General features: G+C 48.9%; 2 protein-coding genes across 3 annotated transcripts in view; one reads left to right on the top strand and one right to left on the bottom strand.

Annotated features, from left to right (window-relative positions):
* The window catches only part of MARK4 (MAP/microtubule affinity-regulating kinase 4), a 43,593-nt gene extending 29,219 nt beyond the window's left edge, over positions 1–14,374 (top strand). Inside the window, exons 13-18 of one of the 2 annotated variants that reach the window (XM_006871342.1) lie at positions 2,136–2,353; positions 5,159–5,262; positions 7,189–7,467; positions 7,619–7,698; positions 8,748–8,792; positions 12,723–14,374. In XM_006871342.1, coding sequence (XP_006871404.1) covers positions 2,136–2,353; positions 5,159–5,262; positions 7,189–7,467; positions 7,619–7,698; positions 8,748–8,792; positions 12,723–12,787 — 791 coding nt within the window. In that variant the 3' untranslated portion in view covers positions 12,788–14,374. The remainder of the gene's footprint in view (positions 1–2,135; positions 2,354–5,158; positions 5,263–7,188; positions 7,468–7,618; positions 7,699–8,747; positions 8,793–12,722) is intronic. The other variant, XM_006871341.1, reaches the window with a different exon arrangement.
* Positions 14,375–15,497: 1,123 nt separating this feature from the next.
* CKM (creatine kinase, muscle) overlaps positions 15,498–17,175 on the bottom strand; it is an 11,094-nt gene continuing 9,416 nt past the window's right edge. The window contains exon 7 of the mRNA XM_006871340.1: positions 15,498–15,676. Within this exon, the coding sequence (XP_006871402.1) occupies positions 15,498–15,676 (179 nt within the window). The remainder of the gene's footprint in view (positions 15,677–17,175) is intronic.

The raw sequence follows: 17,175 nt of genomic DNA, 5'->3' as shown, positions 1-17,175 counted from the left end.
TAAGGTGGAGGGTCAGAGACAGAGGGGGAGACCCCCAACAAGATGGATTGGCCAAGTGGCAGCATCAACGGACTCAAGCGTGGCAACAGTAGTGAGGTTGGCTTAGGATTGGGCAGTGTTTCATTCTGCTGTGCATAGGGTCGCTATGGGTCGGTACCAACTTGGTGGCACCTAACAACAACAATAGCGAAATAGATTTCTGGTGGTGGTGGTGATGTGCCGTGGAGTTGTTTCCATCCCATAGCGACCCTGTACAGGGTTTCCGAGGTTGTAAATCTTTACGGGAACAGAAAGCCTCTTAATTTTCCCCTGTTGTGTACAAATGACCGCCCCCCAGAGACCCACTTATTGTTGTTCAGTGCCGTCAAGTTGGTTTCGACTCAATGGAGACCTTACATAGGGTTTCTCAGGCTTTTTAAATCTTTGCAGGAGCAGAAAAACCTTATCTTTCTCCTGCAGAGTGGCTGGTTGGCTCGAACTGCTGATTTTGGGGTTAGCAGTCCAGTGTTTATCCTCTGCAGTCACCACGCACCCTATTGGAGACCCTGTCCCTTGCCATTTCTTCTTTATATAGTGTCTTGAAGATCTCTTTGTATCAATCCATCAATAATTTCCTTGTTCTTTTTTTTTAATAGCTGCATAATCATCTGTTGTGCAGAAACACCCTGATTTCTTTAGACAGACCCCCTCATAAGGGGCATTCAGACTCTTCACAACCTTTTGATCTTAAAGTGTTGCAGGCTTATAGGTGATGTCATTTTTTGTGTGTGCAGTTCCCAGACATGGAGTCTCTGGCTCAATCTACAACCACACCTAATAAAATAACACCATCTGCGGGCTTGGAGAGCCTGGGCAATGGAAATTTAAGTGCACTCAACTGCTCACCAAAAAGTTGGAGGAGATTCAAGTTCAGCCACAGGTGCCTTGGAAGAAAGTCTTGGCAATCTGCTACAGAAATAGCTCAGTCATTGAAACTGCTATGGAGCACAGTTCTACTCTGACACATGTAGGGTGGCTATGAGTTGGAATTGACTCCATAGCAACTGTTTTTTGGGGGGGTGGGAGGGCGGGGCTTATATATGTACTTATAATTTTGACAAATATTGTCAGGATGTCCTACGTAGAAATTATCTCCTAGGGTTTCAAGGATCCCTCAGAGTAGCTGCTAGGATCCCTGAGTGATGTGAACAGTTAAGCACTTGACTGCTATCTGAAAGATTGAATCCACCCAGAGGCACATCTGAGGACAGGCCTGATGACCTGCTTCTTAAAGGTCACAGCCTTGGAAACCTGCTGGAGCAGTTCTCTCTGTACATGTGAGGTGGCGAGGAGTCAGAATCCAGTTATTGACAACTAGCAACAGCATACTGCTCATTATCCACGCCTACTCAGGACTTACGATGCCATCACTGGGGGTGTGGGGGGAAGCCTGCAAATTGCCAACCCTGACGGGGTCAGGGGGTGGAGTCAAAATAACGCTAGAGTCTGTGGCTTTCAGTGTATGGGTGGCCCATCATTGGTCAGAGAGGAAAGATCTCTGCCTTGACCAATGGGAGAAAGGGCCGAGGGGAGCCAGGACCCAGCTAGGGCAGGGTTGGGCTGATCCACCCTGGGGGGTGTTGGTTCAGCTTCCAGCCATGCCCACCCAGGGGGCTTTAACTCCATAAGTTACTGCGTGACACCAGCTCTAGTGATGCCACCCACTGTTAAAGGGTCTTGGAGTTGATTCCAACTCATAGCAACCCTGTTTAGGGTTTCTGAGGAGAGGCTGGTGGGTTTGAATCACTGACCTTTCATCACTCAGTCCAGTGCTTATCTTACAGCACCATACTAGGACTCCAGTGACCAGCTGGTGGTGGTGGTGTGCCACTGAGTCGTTTTGACTCATAGAAACCCTATAGAGGGTTTCCAGACTGTAAATCTTCACGGGAGCAGAAGGCCTCCTCTTTCTTCCTCTGAACCACTGATAGATTCTTACTGTTGCCCGTGTGGTTAGCAACCCAGCTCATGCTCTATGTTAAATAAGCCTGGGGGTTTCTGTGACGTGCTTCCAGGGAGAAAGACTGCTACCTCGGAGTGGGTGCTGGGTGCTCTAGATGACTAGGGCTCTCACCATTTCCTCTCCCCTCCGCCAGGTGGCCCGTCCCCCACGCCCCTGCACCCCAAGCGCAGCCCGACTAGTACCGGGGAGACAGAGCTGAAGGAGGAGCGCCTGCCGAGTCGGAAGGCGAGCTGCAGCACCACGGGTGGCGGGAGTCGAGGTTTACCCCCATCCAGCCCCATGGTCAGCAGCGCCCACAACCCCAATAAGGCTGAGATCCCCGAACGGCGGAAGGATAACACGAGCACCCCTGTGAGTGGGCGGGGCCTACGGGGAGGTTTGTCTGCAGACGCCATCTACTCCTTGTTTTATCCCTTCATTCACTTACCTAACACATTAATTTATTGAGTGTTCTCTGGGGCTCCGTGCTTGATGCTGACATATATTTTAGCGTTCAGTGTCATAAACAGAAAGTACTGTAATCGCTTTTAACACCAAAGACTGACGACTTATGGGGAAATTCCGTACTTAAACCACCAGAAGAACTGAAGGAATGGGCAAGGTTGGACCCCACAAGATTAACAGGAGTGCCTGGTAATGTGAACGGTTAACACCCTCAGCTGCTAAAAGATTGGAGGTTCAAGTCTATGCAGAGGTATCCCAGAAGAAAGGGCTGGCAACCTACACCTGACGAGGCAGCCATTGAAAGCCCTGTGGAGCCCAGTTCTACTCTGACACACAGGGAATCACCATCAGTCGAGGCGAGTTGACAACACAGAAGATCTGACCCACTAAGGGAGCTGCATCCACTGAGGCCACGTGCCTCACCTGCCCCCATTGACTTCAAGAACAGGTGGTTGTGGCTGATGTCCAAGGCCCACATGTCTTCTCCAACACAGAGGGCCGGAGTGTGGCCACTGGAGAGTGCTGAAGAAAAACCTCCTGTCTCGTCCCTTTGCTTGTACAGAAGAAGCAAAGTGGGCAGGAAGGTGGTTGCCACACCATTTTCCAACTTCCAGATCTTATTAGTGAGCGCACAGGTTGGTGGAACCTAATTCCTATCCAGAGCTTGAGCTGCAAAGGAGTCTGGGACTACGGCATTTCCCTTTACACTTCTGTGGGCCCCTAGAATGCTACAGTATGGGTTGAGGGAGCCAAATTCTCCTCCGCAGGGGGATCCAAGGGTGGAGGCAGGTCAGAAGAGGGTCTGGACTCTGAAGTCACACAGACGTGAGCTTGAATCTCATTGGACAAGTGACTTCGCCTTTCAGAACATCAGTCTCCTCCCCCCTGTGAGATGAGTTCATCAAAGAACATGGCTCATTCTGAGGCTCTTACAAGATCTTGTACATGAAGTGTTTTACAGGCGTCCAGTAGAGTAACCATTCAGTGAATGGGAGCTATTGTTCTTGTTACAATGAACCCACATCTTAAGAAGGAATGAACAGCAAATTAACAGCAAAGAAAGTAGAAGGAAGAAAATAAGTAGTAGAAATCAATGAAGAAGAAAGCATATATACTCTAGAGCAAATCAGCAAAGCCAAAGAGAGTAATAAAATCAGTAGACCCTTGGCAAGACTAATGAAGAAAACAAGATAGCAGACACAAATGACCAATATCAGAAATGAAAGAGGGAACATTCAATTCGTCATAAAAGGATAAGAACACATTTCCACTGCCCTTGAGTCCATTTTGATTCATAGTGACGTTATGTGTAGGGTTTCTGAAACTAAACCTTTATCGGAGCAGACAGCCTCATCCTTCTCCAGTGAAGCACCTGGTGAGTGTGAACCACCCACCTTGTGGTTAGCAGCCCAGTGCTTAATCCACAGCATCACCACAGCTCCTTAAGACATTTATTACTGTTAAAGTGCTGACAAGTCAGTTCCAACTCATAATGACCCTGTATAGGGTTTCTGACGAGTGGCTGATGGGTTTCAACTGCCGATCTTTTGGTTAGCAGTACAGTGCTTATCCTACAGCACCGCACCAGGACTCCAAGAAGACATTGGTGGTGGTGGTTATGTGCCACAAAGCCAGTTCTGACTCATAGCAACCTTATGTAGCGTTTCCAAGACTGTAAATCTTTATGGGAGCAGAAAGCCTCATCTTTCTCCCACAGAGCGGCTGGCTTGAATCCCACAGATTCAAACTGCTGATCTAGCTGACCCAGCTGACCCAACTCATAATTCAATGTGCTACCAGGAACTACTTAATAGAAATAAATAAGACAACTTTAGGTGGCTAGGACAATTGTAAAAACACAGGTTACTGACACAAGAAGAAATAGAAAAGCTGAAAAATGTTAGATTCATATTTATAGGAATTTGAGTCCATAATTGAAAACCCTTCCATAAGGAAAATGCCTAGTCTAGCTGGATTGACTGGTGGACTCCCTTTCAACATTTCAGGAGGGGATGATACCAGTCTTAAACAAGCTGCCAGAGACTAGGAAAGAGGGAATATTCAGGAGGGGATAATATCAACCTTAAACAAGTTGCCAGAGACTGGGAAGGAGGGAATATTCCTGTGAGAAGGCGTAATTTCCATACTTTCTGCAAAGTGCAAGCCCCACGAAGGGGTAGATGTGCAGACATTGACAATCCGAAATGATCAAGCTTCAGAGGAGGCACCTGACTTAGCTTGGGGCCGGGGGTGATGGTTATAATATGAACTGACACATGAAAGATAAGTATGCAGGAATGGGGGAAAAGGGCGGAGGAGTGTGCTAAATAGATATGACAACCTGTGCAAAGGCTAAGAAGGCAGGGAGGCAAAGTGCGTGAAGGAGGACACACTTTGTGGTGTGGTGTGGCTGCACAGTATCCAGACGGGCTAGAACAGAGAGAGGAGAGGTAACAAGATTGCCTCCTGGAAACCCTTTTTGACTTTACCTTCTACATTCCCCTTTCCTCTTAAGCTCTAAGATTTCCCATGACTCTTAGCTCTTTTGCCTCCCCCCTCCCCCTCCATCCAACCAGCTCCTCCTTCCTCTCAGTACCCACACGGGTCCCTGACTCATTCCTAATGAGGAAGTGCAGAGAGGGTGGGAGTGGGGGATCCTTGAGGGTGCTCCTTCCCCATTCTCACGCCTCTCCTAACCACACCTCCCAACAGAACAACCTCCCTCCCAGCATGATGACCCGAAGAAACACCTATGTTTGTACAGAACGCCCGGGAGCTGAGCGCCCCTCCCTGTTGCCAAATGGCAAAGAAAACAGGTATGGAGAAGGATGGATGATGGTACAGAGATGTGGGGTGAGCCGAGCTGCCCTCTCCCTTGATGGGAGATGGTACATGTCAGGTGGTGCCCTGGGGGCTGGAGAGTGGTCTGTTCTTCCTTTGGCCCCATTTCCCACGCTTCCCCATCTCCTCAACTTTCCCTCGAAAATCCTCACCACTTAATTAATTACTCATCAGCACCAGGAAAGCAGTTTGCCCTGTTCTCCGCCTACGAGCCTTGGGAACCCAAATGGATTTTTGTCTTTTCTTTTTTTTTTTTGAATGATCCATTTTTAGAGTTTTAGCAAAAGAAGCCTCAGAATGTCACAGCTTTGGCGTCATCTGATGGGCTGTTTTTCCAACTTGTTGGCCTGGATGTGTTCAGTTCCTATCAGCTGGCTTTGAGGGAAACCAACTCACACTGGTCAACACAGAGATGCGCCCTAGGGTGCCCTGGATAACTGGGGGCAGGTGTTATTTCTGGCCCTTTAGGGGCAGGGAAGCTGGTGGAGAGTAGGAATTCTACAGCCAGTTCTGAGTTCAGATGTAGCCCGCTGCTAGCCAGGATGATGCTGGGCACGTCTCCGAGCTTCCATGTGTTCCTCTGTAAAATGGGGCTAATGTGCTCTCGAGGCACAGAGAGGCATGCCCTGTTCCAGGTGAGGATCTGGCATATCACACCCCTGACACCAAGTCTAGCTCACGGTGATTGCCGAGTGAAAATAGCAGGAGCTAACATTTATCACGGAGCAAACCATGTGGCAGGCCTTTGTGCTGGGTTAATGCTGATCGCATCTCTCAGGCATAGATCCTGGTATCGTCTCCATTTCACAACTGTGCTAATGAAGCAGAGAGAGGTTACATAACTTGTCTGAGGCCGCAAAGATTCCAGACTGATTCTAGAAACTTTCATCACCAGGATGCTACTTGGCCTTAAAGTTCTGGTCAAGAGATAGTACATCAGTTGGATACTCAGGTGCTGTAACAAAGAGGCCCCAAAATAAGATGGCGTTTTACTCCTCTGTGACGTGACAGTCTAACTCTGAATCGGAGGCCACTGAACCTATGGCCACCATTTCTCAAGCAGCCAAATGGGTGGGAAGAAAGTGGAGGGTAAACAGCATTTAAAAAAAAAAAAAAAGACCCACAAAGGTACAACGCTTTCACTCAGATCCCATTGGCCAAAGGGCAGTCACATGACCACAGAAGAGGCTCAGGCTCTGGATGGCTCATTGTGTTCTAAGCATGAAACAGGAATGGTGGATTCTTGGGGAGATGTCGCGGCCCATGCCGCAGTCCGGGTTCTGTCTCTGAGATTCAGATTGGCGTTGGGGTCTCTGAAAAGATGAAATTGGTGGTCCTTCGTGTCATGCCTGGGAGGGCCAGAGGAGCTGGAGGAAGGTCCTGGGAGACCACTGCCCACAGAGCATATTGAAAGAGTTACAGAGAGGGACTTTAACTTTTTGTTTCCATCCATTGAAAAATTGTCATCGCAAATGCAGGGACCCCATTTGTTCAAATCTATTCCTTTCCGGATTTTGGATAGTGAGAGTTTGGATAGCAAAATGTTTGCCAAGTTGATTTGGTTTCAGACGTTTGGATGATGAGTCTCAAGGGATTCAGCCACAGATTTATCAACATCTTACTGAATTGCTGAGTTTGCAGAGGCGAGAGTTGGGATGGGGGTTAATTTGGAGTGGGAGAATGTGAAGAAGGGACAGTTTAAAGGAAGGGAGACTGGGTAGGGAGGACAAGTCAGGAGAATGTGCCTGGGTTGTTGAGAACACAGCCTACACCACAATATATGGTAACCCTGTCTCGGCGCACAGGCTGCTTGAGGCTTCTGGTCACGGGACCGGAATCAAGGATTGGGGCCCTGGTCTGCCTCCGGGACCATGACCTGACTTGTCCCTCTCTGCCCACAGCTCGGGCACCCCACGGGTGCCCCCTGCCTCCCCCTCCAGTCACAGCCTGGCTCCTCCATCAGGGGAGCGGAGCCGCCTGGCTCGCGGCTCTACCATCCGTAGCACCTTCCACGGCGGCCAGGTCCGGGACCGACGGGCAGGGGGTGGAGGAGGTGGGGGCATACAGAATGGACCCCCTGCCTCACCCACACTGGCCCATGAGGCCGCACCCCTGCCCGCTGGGCGGCCTCGCCCCACCACCAACCTCTTTACCAAGCTGACCTCCAAACTGACCCGAAGGTGAGCCCTGCGAGGTGGAGGGGTGGGGGCAGAGCTGGTGGGATCTACGGGGGGCGCTAACCTGTCTTCTACTCTGCTCTGCCTTCTGTTGCCCACCATCTCCTCCTCCTCCTCCTCCCCTGACCCCCTCACCGCCCTCGTTGAACTACAGGGTTACCCTCGATCCCTCTAAACGGCAGAACTCTAACCGCTGCGTTTCGGGCGCCTCTCTGCCCCAGGGATCCAAGATCAGTAAGTCCCCCCACCCCCCCTCCCTTGACCTCCCTGTCTGTGTGGCTGGCTTGAGCGTGCAGGGGTTGGGCTTTGTGGTTGTGAGTGGGGTGGGGTCCATTTGATCCCTCACTCACTCATTGAGCAAATTGTTTTTGTTGTTGTTGTTAAGTGCCGTGAAGTCGATTCCGACTCATAGCGACCCTGTACAGTGTTTCCGAGGCTGTAAATCTTTATGGGAACAGAAAGCCTCATCTTTCTCCCACGGAGCAGCTGGTAGTTTCGAACTGCTGACCTTACGGTTCGCAGCCCGTTTCATAACCATTACACTACCAGAGCTCCTTGATCCTGGAATAGAGAATTTTAAAAAAAGTATAAATGTCCTGCTCTGGCGGAGCCAGCGTTTTACTGGAAATCCTAGGCAGTAGAAGAATAAAAAACAAACCCATCTAACCCCCATAGAGTAGAACTCACCCCATAACGTTTCTGAGCTATAAATGGCTATAGGAGCAGACTGCCACCACATCCTTGTACCATGACCTTTGGGTTAGCAGCTGAGAACGTACCCACTGCGTCACCAGGACTCCTTAGAGTGAAAAGTAAAACGTGTAGCCTGTCTGGTAGTGAGTGACAAGCACTGAGAAGAGGAATACAGCAGGAAGGGAGGGTCATGGTTTTAAATGTGGGCAGGCCTCACTGATGAGGGGATATTTGAACAGAACCCTGAAGGGAGGGGGTGGTTGTGTGTGTGTGTGTGTGTGTGTATGTGTGTGTGTGTTTCTCTGTCACCCCTTCTATATGTAGTGTGTGTCTCTGCCCACCCCCTCTCTTTCGACTCTGACGTTTTCCAGTATCTTTCCTGTGACCTCCACTAACCATTTCAGTATGGCTCCCCTTCTGGAGATGGAGAAGGGGTGACGTCCTGACTCCAAGCCTTCCCCAGCCCAGCTCCAGCCAGCTAGGAGGAAGCAGGGCTTACACAGACTGGCCGGAGTTCCAGGGACACTGGATTTGGGAAGGGGGTCTCTCCTGTGCCCAGAATAGACACTGTTCCCTCCTCCATCCCTTAGGGTCGCAGACGAACCTGAGAGAATCGGGGGACCTGAGGTCACAAGGTGAGTGCACATACCTGCCCCTGGCTGACAAAGTAGCCCTTTCACCTGCCTCAGCCCTTAGATGGTACCTGAGTCTTATCCTCCATTGCCAGCTTCCTAAATAACGCTGCAGGCCCCTGTTCCTTTTACTCACTGCCTCGATTTCCTCTATTTCCACCCTACCTCAGACCACCTCCCTTTGACCCTCTTAATTTCATTGCCAACTAACTCATCTACAGATCCAGCTTCCAAGTCGCTCCTCTGCTTTCTACTACAATCCACCTCTTTTCTCTCATCAGCATTGGCAAATGGTGGCCAGCAGCTCTGGGCCAGGAGACAGCCTTATGCAGGGCCGGATAGCAACCACTGAGTTCTGCCATTGTCGCAAAAGCAACAAACCAAAAACCCACTGTCGAGTTGCTTCCAGCTGACCCTATAGGACAGAAAGAATTGGTCCCTCGTATGGTGCTGTAGGACAAGCACGCAACGGTTTGAACTGCAAGGTTGGTGGTTCAAACTCACCAGCCGCTCCGTGGAAACCCTATATGGGGTCGCTATGAGTTAGAACCGACTCATCGACACTTAACAACAACAACAAACTTTATGGAATCAGACTGTTGCATCTTTCTCCCAGGGGCAGCTGGTAGATTTGAATCACCACCGTATCAGTTAGCAGTTAAGCACTTAACTATCAGGGCTCCTCAAAAGTAGCCATAGACCCAAAAATAACAAAAAAAGCAATAGGCACAACATGTTGCAATAAAACTTTATTGACAAAAACAGACAGCACTAGAGTTTGCAGAACCCAGTTCTCTGTTGACATTCTACCAGCCTGCCCTATAGTTATAACAGAGTTCTGGGACTGATTTTCATTGGCTGGGAATAGGTCACATGTTTCTCTCAAAACCCAATCCTTGTGGCCAGAGGAATAGAGTACGGATTGGTCAGAAGTGGGTTATATGCTCATCCTTGGACCAATCACAATGATCATAGAGGTGGAATGTTGTCACTGGCTAAAACTGGGTTATGTGCTCGCCCTTATAAGTGGAGGGGGCAGTCAGCTCTACTTATAGCCAGATGAATCTGCATGCTTCTCAAGACTCTCGGCACTTTAACGGGGACAGTTCCTTGTAGGGCAGGGCCACCTCATATTATAGAGCTGTTCTCATCCCTAACGCCCACCTAATAAATGCCAATAGTGTTCCCATTCCAAGACATTGTGATAATCAAAAATGCCTCCTGCAGCAAATTTAAAGATAGAAATACTTACCATTCCCATGTGTGACTTTCAACAACTAGACTCTTCTTGGTGTGGCTCTGTAGGATCAGCACTGGACTGCGAACCACAAGGTCAGCAGTTCAAACCCCCCAGCTGCCTCTTGGAAGCCCTATACAGGGTTGCTATGAGTCAGAACCAACTTGGTGGCTCTTCACAGCCACAAATGGTTCTCGGGGAATTGAAATCATCACTACCTAGCTCTTGTCCTTCGTTAACGTCTCTCTTCCTCTTCATTTCTCATTTTGGTCAGGGGCATTAACCCATTAAAGCCTTGATTCCCAGACTTCACCAAGGCATTCCTTGGGGCACAAAGGGATTTCAGATTCTTGCGGAGATTTCAGATTCTGTCAGACGAAGGCCCAAACAGATAACGTAGCTCGGGTTCAACGTTCCTTGCACAACATCTCTTTTGATGGCATCCTGTCTTCAAGAATGCGGCCCTCTTGGTGTGGTTGCTGTGTTCAAATCAAATATGAAGGGACTTAAAAGTTCGTGGGAAAGTTGCATTATCTTTTTATTCCAATTTTCCATGAACCTTTGAAGCCTTCCCGGTCCTGTGTGGAAGCCAGGGTGGAGCAGGATGTGAGAGTGGTGGTATCCAGTCTGAGTCTAAGATTTGAGACCCCTTTGTATGGGAGCCCTAGTGGCTCAGTTGTTAAGCGTTCTTCTCCTAACTGGTAGAAACCTACCAGGCAAACACACATCCCATTATTTAGTTACAAAACCAAGCCCACTACTGTCAACTCAGAGGGCAGAGTCGAACGGTTCCCTAGGGTTTCCGAGCCTATAAATCTTACCTTTTTTCTGCAGAGCAGCAGGTGGGTTTGAACTACCAACCTTTCGGTTAGCAACCCAGTGCTTGACCTACTCTCCCTCCATGGCAACATTGATTTCATGAAAATGAAATAACAGCTTTTTATATCTTGTAAAAAAAAAAAAAAAAAAATCCTCAGATGCCCATAAAATGCCTTATGGGCTATGAAGTTTTTGTGAATTTTGGTTGTAGGTTTTTTTTGGGGGGAAAATCACTGTTGTTGAGTCGACTCCAACTCAGTTACCCTATAGGACAGTGTCTAACTGCCAAATAGGGCTTTCTTGGCTGTTTTCTTTATGGAGGCAGATTAGCACATCTTTCTGTCTCTCAGTGTCTGGTGTGTTTGAACCAGTCAGCAGCTGAACCCACTGAGCCACCAGGGCTCCCAGTTCAAGGGGGTCTCTTTTCAAAAAGTTCATGGAAAAATGGAATGGAAAGACAAAGGAATTTTTCTATGAACTTTTTGAAGCTGTTCCCCATCCCCCATAATACATACTGTCCAGTGTCCACTACTTAACCTGTTTTGAAGGAAAAGCAAAATGAGAGAGGTGACTTTGACTAATGATTATAAATATCCACTATCAAATGGTCATAGTAATCGTGTTGTTTTAAGAAAAGAAAGCAAGAGTCCTCAGAGACCTGAGGGACACTATTGCTTCTGGAGACCTGGTGTAGCATATAAACACTGGACGGCAGGGTGGGTGGTTTAATCTCACCAGCCACTCCCTGGAGACTCTATACACAGAGTCGCTGTGAGTCGGAACTGACTTGACTGCCTTTAAATAACAATGACAACTGCTTCTAATGATGAGCCCTGGCCTCCATTAACCAGGTTTGGTCTTACAAGGAAGAAGTGATGGCTCTTCCCAGAAGTATGTATTCATTAGGAAATAAGCGTGGAGCTGCTATAACAAAGAAGCCCCCAAGCATAAGTGGTTTAAGGCAGTGGTGGTTCAGTAGTAGAATTCTTGTTTCCACGAACCTAGATTCCATTCTGGGCCAGGTTACATCAGGGCACAGCCACTACTTGGCCATCAGTGGACTCTTGAATGCTGTTAAGATGCTGAACAGGTTTCAGTAGAGTTTCTAGACTTAAAATGGACTTGGAAGAAAGGTCTGGTGATTACTTCCAAAAATAAGCCGCAAGAGAACCCACAGCATCACAGCGTAGTCCAATCTGCAACCAATTAGGGGCTGGTGCAAGTCTGTAGTGTTTTGTTTCCATTGTGCGTGGGGTTGCTTTGAGTCAGGGACAGACTTGATGGAATTTCTTGCTCACACAAACCGTGTGTCCAGGCCTATTCCCTGTAGTCATTGGGATCTGTAAGGTTCTTCTGCCTCCTTCTCCATCCCTGAACCCTGCAGCTATCTTGACAGTGGGTGGATTCTAGCTCAGAGTCCAGAGCCCGCAGCTTCCTTTTTAAGGAGATGATGTGGACAGCGTACACTTCATTTCTACTTGTTGTTGTTGTTATGTGCTGTGGAGTCGGTTCCGACTCATAGTGACCCTGTACGGGATTTCCAAGGCCGTCAAATCTGTTCGGGAGCAGAAAGCCTCTTCTTTGTCCCGCAGAACAGCTGGTAGTTTCGAACTGCTGACCTTGCGGTTTGCAACCACTATGCTACCTGAGCTGCTTTCATTTCTACTTAGAAATTCAGAGACAAAGCCATGCCTGGCTGCTGGGGAAGCTGGGAAATGTAGTCTCTTGCTGGGCAGCTGTTTGTCCTGCTGAAACACTGTCACTGAGGGCAAAGGGGATAATAAACCCTGAGGGGATAGCTAGGTACCTGTCCCAGCATGCGAAGAACTGCCCCCTCTCATCACCCAGCCCTGACTTTGCATCTCTTCCCACCCCAGTTGCCATCTACCTTGGGATCAAGCGGAAACCGCCCCCCGGCTGCTCCGATTCCCCTGGAGTGTGAAGCTGACCAGCTCTCGTCCTCCTGAGGCCCTGATGGCGGCCCTGCGCCAGGCCACAGCGGCTGCCCGCTGCCGCTGCCGCCAGCCACAGCCGTTCCTGCTGGCCTGCCTGCACGGGGGTGCGGGCGGGCCCGAGCCCCTGTCCCACTTCGAAGTGGAGGTCTGCCAGCTGCCGCGGCCGGGCCTGCGGGGTGTTCTCTTCCGCCGTGTGGCGGGCACTGCCCTGGCCTTCCGCACCCTCGTCACCCGCATCTCCAACGACCTCGAGCTCTGAGATGTCCTGGCCCTGGGCCCTTTCCTCATCCTCTCTCGTGCCCTCCCTGGCTTCTCCAAGGTGGGGAGAGGGGTAGGGAAGGGGCTATCCCTTTGTCTTCACCTCAGTTTCCCTGAATGAGATTTGGTGGCGGAGATTGTTCCCTCTGCTGTTCTCTGGGGGTCACTTGGCACAGGAGAAGGCGGGGGCCTTAGGGGTTAGGGGGCAGCTGGCACTTTCCTAGCGCCTCCAGCCAGCCTGGACCCCCTTTCCCTGACATGGGGCACCTGAGGAGACTTTGGGGGACAGCTCAGGAGCAGTAAGGGACTCTGGGCACACACTTCCATTCCTCACAACAGCTGGAGATACTGGCCTGGGGCAGGGCAAACCACTGAAGCTAAAGACTGGAGAATTGGGGGGCTGGAAGTGAGGTTCAGAGGCAGATTCCTTCCCATTGTCCCTCCCCCTATGCTCGAACCCCATTCCTGTCCCAGGCTGGCGCAGGGCACTTTGTACAAATCCTTGTAAATACCCCCTACCCCTACCCCTACCCCTACCCCTGCAGAGATGTCCTGAGGAGCAGCTGCAGTTGCTTCTGGGTTTTTAAGTTATTATACCCCACCTTCCTCCCGTCAGCCCACTCACCTGCAGCCTGTTGCCCAATAAACTTAGGACAGTCCCCCCCTGTGCTGAACCCAGGGTGTTCCTTCCCTGCCCTCACCTGCAAGGGAGATGAAGAGGAGGTGTGTGACTTTGGGCCAGTGATATTTTCTCCTTTCTGAGCCTCCATTTTCTCATCTGCAGAATGGGAGCAAGGGTTGGGGGGTGAGAGTCGAGGCTGATTGTGGAAGAAAGTGAGACAGACCTGGGCCTCATCCACAAGACCCCCAGATCCTGTGTCAGGGGCCCCCTGTTCGTCCACTCACTTGCCCACCTGCCCGCCTGCCATGTTACACTGGACTCTCAACCACTTCTTACTCCAGTAGTACATTTATTCAATAAATAGTCCTTAACCAGTATCTGCTCTGTGCCTAGCCCAGTGCTGGACATGGAGATCCGAGAAGCCCCTGTCTAAGGGGACGTGGGTTCTGGAAAAATCATGAAAGAAACCCAATTCCTTTGGGGCCCAAAAGAGGGTATTTGGGAGGTTCTAGAAGAAATGCTGGCATGTGGGGGCTCTGAAGGATGAGTAGGAGTTCACCTGGCATTGACCTAGCTTGGGCAAAACCCTGGAGGTGGGGTCGTTCATCTTCAGGGAACGTTAGGTGAATTCACTGTGGATGTTTTGTGTGGGGTGGGTGGAGAATTGACAAGAGAAATGATGTATTAGGATTAAATCCTACACTACTTACTTACAAGGAGCTCTGGTAGCATATTGATGACTAATCCCCAGCAGTTCCATGGGAGAAAGATAAGGCTTTCTGCTCCCGTAAGATATACAACCTCGGAAACCCTATGCACAGTCGCTATGAGTCTGAACCAACTCCACAGCACATTACCACCACCACCACATTGCCTAAACCATAGAATAAGCTCTCGACCTCAAGGTTGGTTTGAACAGCAAAGTCGGGGGTCCAGACTCCTCAGCCGCTACTTGAAAACCCTATACAGGATTGTTATGAGTTGGAACTGACTTGACATTACTTAACAACTACACTGCTTGTATAGAGTCTGGGTAGCATAGTGGATTATGAGTTGGTCTGCTAACCTCAAGGTCAGATGTTCAAATCTACTAGTCACTCCGTTGGAGAAAGAAAGATAGCCTCACTAAGAGTCGGAATCAACTTGATTACCACCACCACACTGCTTACACAAAAAGGAAACTGTTAGTTTATGTTACTTAAAAATCTCGGCTGCTGGTTTCAGGTCTGGCTGAATCCAGGCATTGGCCATCTCTGCTGTTTTCAATGTCAGCTTCATTAAGATCGGCACGTTGTGCAGTTCGTTCCAAACTCGCAACCCTCTGGATTGATGCATTAGCTCACAGCGCCACACCCGAACTCCCTGTACAGGGTCACAATGAGTTGGAACCGACCAGAGCACTTAACAACAGTACGTGTCTAGAGAAAGCGAAGCATTTAGAGGTCACACAACGGCCACTTGCAAACGTCCCCTCACCGCCCCCCACCCACCCCCAGAGCTATTGCACCACAAAGTTAAGGCCACCATTAATTTTATTATTACTTTGGGAGGATAAAAAACCCAAGCTCCAGAAGTAGATAAGGGAGCTCCCCATTAGTCAGAACTCCTGGTTGTATGCGGAGCTCCAAAGAAAAGGGAGGTTTTTCATTGGCCGGAGCCCAGAGGATGGAGCCTTTTGGTTGGGGTTGGAACCCGACGCCCCTGGTGACAGAACGGCTGTAAATTGAGGTTCCCAGCGGAACGGGCGGGGCAATTATTGAAAGGCGGTCCTCCCATTCGCTGGGGCTCCAGCTGTAGGCGGCGGGCGCGCGGGGCGTCTACTTCTGGGCGGGGATCATGTCGTCAATGGATCCGCCCTTCTCCAGCTTCTTTTCCATCTCCACCATGAGTTTCACACCATCCACCACGAGCTGCACCTGTTCTACCTCGGATGAACCCAGCCGATCGGCGTTGGACACGTCGAACACTGAGCCCACGGCGGCGGTGTCCACGCCACCTGCGGGAGCAGGGGACAGTGGTGTGAGGAGGGAGCGCAGGTACAGAAACAGGCCTGGGATGAGGCCCCAGGTTACCTGCAACAGCCCCTTGTTTACCGAGTGCCTACTGTGTTGCGCCAATGCAAAATTCAAGAATGTCTGTTTATAGAACTACATCTCCAGGTTTAGATAGCTTACCCCTCAGTCATCCAACAAGAAAATATAGCAAAGTAGGGAAATTGTCAAAAATGAAATGGAACACATAAACATTGATATTTTGGGCATTAGTGAGCTGCAATGGACTGGTATTGGCCATTTTGAATCTGACAACTACATGGTTTACTATGCAGGGAATGACAAATTGAAGCAGAATGGTGTTGCATTCATGGTCAAAAAGAACATATCCAGATCAATCATGAGGTACAACGCTGTCTGATAGGATAATATCCATGTGCCTATAGGGAAGACCAAGGAGCTCTGGTAGCGTAGTGGTTATGAATTAGGCTGTGAACCTCAGGGTCAGCAATTCGAAACTACCAGCTGTTCCACAGGAGAAAGATGAGGCTTTCTGCTCCTGTAAAGATTTACAGCTTTGGAAACCCTGTACAGGGTCGCTATGAGTTGGAAACAACTCCACAGCACATAACAACAACGGGAAGACCAGTTAATACCACTATTATTATTATTCAAATATACAGCACCAACCACTAAAGCCAGTGAAGGATGAAATAGAAGAATTTTATCAACTTCTTCAATCTGAAATTGATCAAACATGCAATCAAGATGTATTGCTCATTACCAGTGATTGGAATGCAAAGGTGGGGAACAAAGAGGAAGGATCATTAGTTGGAAAATATGGCCTTAGTGATAGAAATGATGCTGGAGATCACATGATAGAATTCTGCAAAATCAATGATTTGTTCATTTCAGATACCGTCTTTAGATATACATGGATTTCACCAGATGGAATACACAGAAGTCAAACTGACTACATCTGCGGAAAGAGCCGATGGAAAAGCTCCATATCATAAGTCAAAACAAGGCCAGGGGCAGACTGTGGAACAGAACATCAATTACTCATATGCAAATTCAAACTGAAGCTGAAGAAAATAAAAACAAGTGAGAGCCAAAATATGACCTTGAATATTTCCCACCTGAATTTAGAGATCATCTGAAGAACAGATTTGATACATTAAATACTAAAGACTGAAGACCAGAAGAGTTATGGGATGACATCAAGAACATCATACATAAAGAAAACAAAAAGTCACTTAGAAGACAAGAAGAAGGAAAAGATCAAAATAGATGTCAGAAAAGACATTGAAACTTGCTCTCCAGCATAGAGATACTAAAGCAAATAGAAGAAATGAGGAGGTAACAAGAGCTGAACAGAAAATTTCAAAGGTCAGCTCAAGTAGACAAAGTCAAATATTATAACAAAATGTGCAAAGATCTGGAGTCAGAAAACCAAAAAGGAAGAACACACTCAGCATTTCTCAAGCTGGGGGAACTGAAGAAA

The sequence above is a fragment of the Chrysochloris asiatica genome, unplaced genomic scaffold (assembly GCF_000296735.1).
Source record: "Chrysochloris asiatica unplaced genomic scaffold, ChrAsi1.0 scaffold00168, whole genome shotgun sequence".
In the NCBI taxonomy this organism is placed as follows: domain Eukaryota; kingdom Metazoa; phylum Chordata; class Mammalia; order Afrosoricida; family Chrysochloridae; genus Chrysochloris; species Chrysochloris asiatica.
This window is presented reverse-complemented; position numbering and strand designations above follow the sequence as displayed.